Source organism: Salvia splendens, chromosome 4 (genome assembly GCF_004379255.2).
Source record: "Salvia splendens isolate huo1 chromosome 4, SspV2, whole genome shotgun sequence".
Taxonomy (NCBI): domain Eukaryota; kingdom Viridiplantae; phylum Streptophyta; class Magnoliopsida; order Lamiales; family Lamiaceae; genus Salvia; species Salvia splendens.
In genome coordinates this window covers 33,040,839-33,049,662 of record NC_056035.1, presented here as the reverse complement: position 1 = coordinate 33,049,662, position 8,824 = coordinate 33,040,839, and the positions used below count along the sequence as shown (strand labels likewise).

Below are 8,824 nucleotides of genomic sequence, written 5' to 3'. Positions count from 1 at the left end.
TGGTAGCATTTAGTACTACTATAAATAGATGTGTATTATATTAAGAAAATTGATGCAATAAACACATAAATTTATTACCTTCTTTTCCATTTTATTTTGCGCAAAGTCTAAATATGAATACTTTTTTAACCGTACGTAGAATAGTGGCATATATTTTTTTACCTCATTTTTGTGGCTGATTTTTTGGGCATGGAGTTCAATTTAGTTTCATCCAATGGTTTGCCTTGGATTGAATCAATGGAAAATATTGCATGCGAAGATTTAGGCTTTCTTGTTAGTTTCTTACCTTTTCATTACCTAGTTTCTTATCAATTCAATATAATTTTTTCTTGACAAATCCGACGCTAGACAGCATTATAAAAAACCAAAAATAGATAAAAAAAAAAGTTGGGATCAGAAAATATGGGATTAATAGGGAAGGGTTTCACAATGATGTTAGGGGTGATCGGAGGAATATACATTGCACAGACATACAGATTACCCAATATTACGAAAAATGGAGAAAGCATGTTTGTGAAGGGGAGAGTGATAGACCGGAACACCAATATCAAGGCCAAAGATAAGGGTCAAGATCATCTCTGATCCAATTTCTTACTACATGTTTTTCTTTTGTTTTCTTATTTTAGAAGTTGTGTGATATCTTTCGAATGGCATTGCCATATTTTCGGAGCAATTATGCAACGAGTTGACACAACTTTGATTAGCGGTTAATAAATAGTACTCCTAGATTCTTTTTGTGTTTGATGTATATATTTATACTAGGGGCGGACGCAGAAATAAATATTAGTAGGGACTATATTTTCAAAATATTGTTTGAAAATTATATTTTATGTGATTTTGATTACTAATAATGGCTTTAATATAATTATATGAATAAATTATAAATTTTATTAAAGATAAATTTTAAAATTAAATTCATTAGGGGCTAAAGCCCTCCCTCTCTCCACATGTGTCCGCACTTGTTAATATCACAGAGCTGACAAATTTTGATATGGCACAAAAATCCTACACAAACACACACTAAATTAAATGGGTTTGGGTCAAACCTTGTTGGATTTGTGTCCTTACCAGGTAGACATGTTACGAACCCGATATTTTCAAGTTGAGTTCGGATATATTTATTACTATTTTAAAAATTTTATATTTTAATTTTATGGAATGCGTTATATTGCTAACTCCTCCTTAAATTGCTAACTACAACTCATTGAAAGGCATTGAATCATTAAATCAAGGCACAAGATCATTCAGTCACGAATATCAATATAGTCTAAAAATGTCAAATAACAAAAATTAGTTATAACTAACTTTTAAAAAATTTCTCAAAATTTTAAATGATTATAACTATCGCAATTTAAATTATTTTTTCAAACAACACATCAAATTAATGATAATTTTATAAGGATTCTAACGAGATCTCACTTGCATATGTTCCAATGTCAAAATTTGAAAAAAAAATGAATTTTCGTATTTTTGTTGTAACAGGTTAATGTCAACATACATACGATAATATGTTAATACAATACATATACAATGTCAATGCTAAATTGTTTTGACATATTCAATTAATCGTATTGATATGTTTAATACACTATATTGACATTTTGATCTAAAACCCTAATTTAATAGTTTTCTTATATTTTAAAATTTAAATAATAATAAAACGAAATTACACATGACAATTTATAGACCACTTGATCTCTACAAATCTTATAGTTTTAAATTAGTTGTAGTTAACAATTAAAGGTTGAGTTAACAATTGATCACACTCCTACTTTCATTCTTTATATTTGTGCAAATCAGGTTTAAATCATGTAAATTATATTTTTATTGTGTAAATTAGGTTTAATAGTATAAAATCAAGTTTTAATCAAGTAAATCAGGTTGAATCGTTTGATGTCAGTTTTAATCATGTAAATCAGGTTTGTATCGTTTCCTTGTCATGTCAACGTGTAATATATCGTGTCTTTAACATGTTCGTGTCGGTTACAGGTCATGTCCAGGTTAATAATTTCTTTTAACAAGTCAGGTTCGGTCTATTAGGTTTGGGTTGGGTCATTATCAGGCTGACCCGATAACGACTCAACTCTTAACAGGTCGGGAATGGATTAAACCATATTGATTTGGATTGTTATCAGGTGGACCCGATAACGATCTTATTTAGGGCTGGGTAAATATATCGAAAAAATGGTATATCGATCGTATCGTACCGAAAAATATCGAATTTTTGGTATACCCAAATTTTCGGTACGATACAATACCGTATCGTAAATTTTCGATACGATAACGATATGAATTTTCTTATACCGCAGTATACCGTTTTATATCGAATATTTGATATATATCGGTATTATCGGTATACCGAAATATATTGAATATCAATACGTATTGAATTATCGATACATACCGTTTATACTGATTATAATAATAATACAATTTACTTTTTAAAGATTAAAAGTTTAAAATCATAAATAGATATCTATTTAACTTATTTATATATTCAAAAAAAAATTATTGGAAACCTTAAAATTATAAATGGATATACATTTAATTTCGATATACCGTTCTGAACGGTATACCGAAGTTCAGTACGATAGGCCGAAATTTCGATACGGTAACGGTATAGATATTATCCATACCGAAATTTCGGTATACCGAAACTTTCAATACGGTAACGATATATGAAGTTTTTTCATATCGATATTTTTTTACACAATAGCAATACAATTTAACACCCGTGATATATCAAATGTTGAAGCCGATCAACTAATAATGTAACTCCATAAAGAACGCACACGTTCTTACTCTGTATTTGGATCATGGTATTTCAATTGCCCATGGCCAACCACATCCAACTCCATCCATGTCTGCCCAATATCTCACTCTGTTATTTTTGAAGTAATGTTTGAATTTCTCCGTCATTTATATTTTCATCTTTGTAATCAAGTGTTTTATGTCTTCAAATTACTCTGTTTCAACGTTTTAAATGTACTTATTTGTGTTTTTTTTTCAAGTCATACAAAAAATATTATGAAATTTATGAGGTACAAATTAAAATCCCAACTTGTTCCAACTCGTATAGAAAACTTGATTAATAAGCTGCAAAATTTTTAAAAACTGAAATTACACATTTAATCAATATTCACAACAATTTTGAGAAGCTACAGCATTTCTGCACAAGAAGATAGGGGGGAGAAACTGACCTTAAAAAGGCAAATCATATCGCCTTCACCTATTCCATTAAGGTGAGGTTAATGATAATGAACTAAGACATTTTGTATGTCCATGTTTCTGAAAGAATCATATTCCAAAATTTCCTACAATCTCCCGCGAAGAAGGAAAAAAAAATAATAATAATAATAATATAACCTAAAGTCTCTACTAGGGACGACTGAACAAGATTCTGATGAGTAAAGTTATGACATCTGAACACAGACCGGATGTTACTGCAACGTAGGCACTTCTATCCTGAGAAAGTATCCGATCAATATTCCGAGGACTAGGCCAACTAAAAGCACAAAAATGGATCCAATACGCGCTTGTCCAGTTTGTTTCCTCATGGATTCCTGCGCAGCAAATGCAACGAAGCATGTAAACATAGAAACAGGTGCATATATGAAAAGCTAACTACATGTAATGCATGGAATAGGCCGAGGCAGATAAAAGCTACAGCAATCATTCATCAAGAGGGCAGTCAATGACAAGAGGATAGAAGAGTCGTCTCAATTCTTGAATTCAGATCCAGTTTAGTACTCCCTCTGTCCTAGATGTCACACACTTGGGTGATGGTGATGGTGATGGTGATGGTGATGGCATGGGATTTTAGGAAATTTTATTTAGTGTTAAGTGAAGTGAGAAAATATATTTTTATGTATTAATGTAGAGAATTTTTTACAAAAAAGCAAATATGACGTCTTTTGTGGGACAAACTAAAAAGGAAAATGTGACATCTACCTTGGGACATAGGGAGTATGTTTTAGCATAAGATAGAGGTTTTTGATGATATGCCGTTTGCAAGATTAATTAACTAGATCCAGAGTCGCAAAACAAACAGAAACAAGTTAGCAAAGAACCACATGTTAAAGAAGCACATATTACATTTTTCGTAATAATACCAAACCTAACAGATTTCGCCAGATTGAGGAACACAAAAACTAGCTTAAAATGTTGGAAATATGTCTAGAAATAAACGTTATGGATGTGGTTTTAAATACATTAGTCTTTCTCGAGACTCTCGGAAACAGACAAGGGCATAAGGCTCTTAACAAACTTTCTTATCTTTTAATTTGACTTCAAGTGATTCTATAATCATTTTAAGATCCCATAGTAAAATATCCTTGCAGATGATCAACAACTCCAACATTGACAAGAGTTATATATGTCTAGCATTACAGTCAAATGTGATCCTTAAATTCAAATAATTCTAACTAAGTGTTTGCAGAAACAATAACCATCTGCTCAGGTCAGGCCTATACATGTACCTACTGGTGTTTTTAAATACAGCAACCACTATCCTTCAAGAACAATTAGGGTGTCCTTTCAGTGGAGCTAACAGTTTTGCACTTCATTAAGAATTAAGATTAACAGATATAGATTGATGTTTGTTAAAAATAACAAGATCTTTTCAATGTGTCACATAAAAAAAGAGCTCAGATGAGGTTTCTGTATTATACAGTGAAAATAGACTGTAGACAAGCATAAGATGCATAGCTACATAATGTGTTCAAATAATATGTATACAACCTCACATGTCCAGATATAATTCATCAGCTGGCAGTAGCCTATGAAAGTGCTATTCGAATACTCTTAATATGAGATAGACAGGAATACCACATATGCAGTGCACATAGACCAAAGCATACCAATTCTTCGATGAGCTTATCATTTTGTATATTGACAAAATCTTTCTCATCTTTCAACTTCAAGACAGCAGACTGTTCCTGAAGATACAAATTACATTTCAAATAGAACTCCAGTAGTAACATGGAAAGAAACAAGTAGACACATTTTGATAACAAACTATACTTTATCTTTGATTCGTAAAAGAAAGCAGCTACAAAAATCATGACAACAAACGAAATGACTGTAAGGAATTGCTCACCTAAAAAGGTCCAGATAAACAAAGCAAGTTGAACTTAAAGCTCATATGCAGGCCCAAGTTCCAAATTAAGCACAATAATGTCCTTGATCATAGCCTTCGAACATTTGGCACTTCAACATAATTTGAAAATATAGACACATGTTCCATAGTTCCATTAGTATGTATTTGCATATTAGTTATTTAGAAAAACATGAAGGCTGAGGCAGTGACAAAGTTCAAGCTTTCACGAAGACATGGAGGAAAAGCATGATTTCCAACAACTGAATCTCTCACTAATGATGTTCAGCTAGTAAAATAGTTCAAGGTGATTAACTGGTTACGCTAAAACTGATTGTATATATATTTTGAACCACACCTTTGCTCTAGGAGAGAAACATAAAAACTGCAGAGGGGAACTTGATTATGCAGTATCAATTTTAAATTATAAATCACGTTTTGGAAAGCATTTCTTGACCTGATAATGCATTTGTGGTCCTAAAAGAAAACGGACTTCTTTAGTTATCATAAACTTCAGAGTTCATAATTTTAGATCATTAAATATTAGGTTTTTTTTTAAATGCCTGACAGGGGAAAAGTGATCACAAAAAATATGTCTTTCTCATTGATTGCTTTAACAATCTGGCTAAGAAAAGCAAACAAAACAGATTAATGGCTGACTACACTCACAGGTTCAGAAAGTGAAGATTTCTTAATTTCTTCCAAAGCTGAAGATGTTCCAGGCGAACTCCCTTCTTCTTCTTCTTCTTCTTCAGGTACTGGGGATGGAGGGTTTGCGGGAATGTAAATGACCCTTAATTTGAACTCATCCACAAACTTCTCATTCTCCCTGTTGAACTATGGAAAAGATTGACAGAAGTAATGCAGACATTAGCTCAAAATTCTTTTACTATGATATCACTATAGAGTTTGCAAACTTCACCCACCATTTCCTGGCTTATATCCTTATTCGTTGTGCCATATGGAACAATAACGCTCTGAACCAGAAACTTATCCCTACATTGCATATCAGCGGGAACCTCCTTGTGTGCTTGCATAGTGACTACAAATGGCCGCACATAAATATCCCAAACAAGAAATCAATTACACCCAAAAAAATAGTGCTTTTCACCTGTGATATTGCACATTGAATAGGGCAAAACAACGCCAACATTCGGCCGAACACAATACCTCTTTGGATTGGTTGTCTTAACCTATTTCCATTAGAATTGCATCAAAACAAAGAAACTTCCAAGTTTTAATTATATACAACTCATCAAACAAGCAGACAAACTAACTCAATCAACTATAATTATTGTGGAACTTATTACCTTAAACGCCACATACTGATCTGTCTTATTAGCCAACTGCATAGCACATGAACTCTGCTTCCTCACTTCAACTGAATCCACAGATCAGAAATCACATACAAAAATCAACTAATCACGTTCAATATTTACTAATAAACAAATTCTGAGATTCATGTGAAAACGAAAAAAGGTTGAAGAGTCAAATAAACGAATTTCAAAATTGAATAAAACCTAAAAACATTAATTAGTGCAAAAAAGCATCTTTAAAGAGTTAACATAAAAAAAAGGATTTATCTTTTTCTGTTTATCCATTCATCGTCGGATATTGAACAAAAAGGTAGGACTATAAAATAAAAATATTCGAAATTCGCTTACATGGGAATTTGAGCTCTGAAGGCTGAATGCGGAGAAGCTCTCCCATTGTCATCTTTTCCGAATTTTTTATTTGAATCCGGAATCCGTAATTTCGGTGTAATTCGCAATCGGAAAAAGGGAAGAAATCCAGAAATACAAAAAGAAAAACGAGAAATTTCCTTCTGGTTACAAGATCAAGAACGAGGGGAACGCCCTTTTTCTTTTTTCTTTTTCTTTTTCTTTTTCTTTTTCTATTTCTATTTCTATTTCTATTTCTATTTCTATTTCTATTTTCCTATTTACTTATTGTGGTTAACAAAATACGAATTCAAGTTATAGTCACACTATATTCATAAATATTTGTTTGTAGATAGTCTTGATATTAAATAATGCCCGTTTTCAAGTTTAATATAGAAGATATCATCACAAAATCCGTTAGAATCATGGTAAACATTAATAAAATATTAAAAAAACAAAGTGATTGATTGAATTAAGTATTGCTGATAAAATATCTCTAAAATTTTCTCATAAATATCGTTTTTATTGCCTTGCATAAATATAATTAAATTCATAACAGAAGTATATCTATAAACATTAGCGGATATAGTGGGTGGGAGGAGATGACCGTATCTTTTGCGCGACTAATTTCCTTTCATCTGGACGTAAAATTGCCATGACTATTCCATCAGTTTGCCCCGACGTCGCCTCAAAGATCGAAAAGAATAGTTATCTCCACTCTAAACCGAGCTAGTAATATATATTCTGCCACCTCCCAAATCTGTCAGTGTCCATAAATATGTGTGACTCTTTAAATTACTACATCCTGACTAATAAGCATGCCTTATTAGAAATATAGTACGAATTCTATATCTAGATGAATTATTCTATCCTACCAAACTTATAATCTAATGAGCATCATTAGTACGTGGCAATCTCCAAATTATTTTTAGTACAGTATGAAAGAGACTGGAAATTAAAAAGCAAAAATATTCAAAAAATTGCAAAATCATTGTTCAGTGGTGCATTAGGTTTGCATGGCCCAAACTAAACATGCCCACCGGTTCCGGTTCCGGCGGTTAACCGCCGAACCGGAACCGGCGGTTCCGGTTCCGAACCGGAACCGTGGCCTTTTTCCCGAACCGGAACCGTCGGAATTCGGGTTGCGGTCCGGTTCCGGTTCAAGATATTTCGAACCGGAACCGTGACCGAACCGGCGGTTCCGGACGGTTCGGAACCGGCGGTTAACCGGCCGAACCGCCGGTTCGGGCGCTAATTTCAAGGCATGTGGATGGGGCAACCGGCGGCAGCTTTTCAGCTGAAAAACCGGCCGGTTTCGGCGGTTTTTGGGCGGTTAACCGCCGGTTCAGGGGTTCCGGATGCGGCGCGAGAAACGAGGCGACATGACGCAGCTTTTGCAGACGGTTTCGTTGACCGAACCGGCGGTTTTGGCCGGAAAACCGGCGGTTCCGGCGGTTTTCCGCCAAAACCGCCGGTTTTTGCGAAAATTCAAATTTTTTTTTTTTCAAATTCGAATTCTTCCATTTTCCCCCCCATTTTTATCTATAAATACCCCCCTATATCCTCATTTACATTCACCCCACTCTTGTGTTAATAAGAGTTTCTCTCTTCAATCTCCCAATTCTCTCTCTTTGTCTCCAATTTCTCATTTGTGCTATTGTGCTTCCATTTAATTACGCAAGTGCTACTCTTATTACGCATTGTTATACACTTATACTTGTTCCCGTAGTTCTATAAGTTGTCTTCCTTTCTCAATTGCTAAAACAAAAAAAATATTATTCCATATTTCTACATTTCTACATAGCAATATGTCTTCATCCCGAGAAGGTCGTGTTGATAAGGGAAAGGGAAAGGCCAAGAGGCAATCTCGGAGATCCGTTATTGATGAAATTTCTCAAATGAACATGGATGAGTGGCAGGTTAATATTTATTATCTACTAATTTAATTAATTTTGAATTACATTACATTATTGTTCATAATTTTATTTTGTATTTACAATACAAATATTATTTTGTAGGCTCGAGAAGAGCAAGATGTGGCACATGCTATTGCTCTCTCTCGCTCTCA

The 8,824-nt window shown here is 33.5% G+C and overlaps 1 protein-coding gene across 2 annotated transcripts; it reads right to left on the bottom strand.

The window, feature by feature from the left end:
* Positions 1-3,104: 3,104 nt before the first annotated feature.
* LOC121799517 (vesicle-associated protein 1-3-like) lies at positions 3,105-7,437 on the bottom strand. 2 transcript variants are annotated; one of them, XM_042198914.1, is made up of 7 exons: positions 6,760-7,437; positions 6,406-6,476; positions 6,207-6,288; positions 6,022-6,137; positions 5,765-5,932; positions 4,828-4,937; positions 3,105-3,563 (listed from the first exon to the last, which is right to left on the bottom strand). In XM_042198914.1, the coding sequence occupies exons 1-7, from the start codon at positions 6,809-6,811 to the stop codon at positions 3,554-3,556; spliced, it is 609 nt and encodes a 202-aa protein (XP_042054848.1). In that variant the 5' UTR covers positions 6,812-7,437; the 3' UTR covers positions 3,105-3,553. The 2 variants fall into 2 exon arrangements, with proteins under 2 accessions (XP_042054848.1, XP_042054847.1); XM_042198913.1 differs by having other exon boundaries at positions 4,860-4,937; positions 6,760-7,428.
* Between the last annotated feature and the right edge of the window lie 1,387 nt (positions 7,438-8,824).

Bases quoted from the DNA above. Each gene is read 5' to 3' on its own strand.
- LOC121799517 (XM_042198913.1), bottom strand. From the start codon at position 6,811: ATGACAATGGGAGAGCTTCTCCGCATTCAGCCTTCAGAGCTCAAATTC. The intron at 6,138-6,206 runs GTGAAAAGCACT...GGCCATTTGTAG, and splicing joins TTCAATGTGCAATATCACAG to TCACTATGCAAGCACACAAG. The intron at 4,938-5,764 runs GTGAGTGTAGTC...TTGTATCTTCAG, and splicing joins AATCTTCACTTTCTGAACCT to GAACAGTCTGCTGTCTTGAA.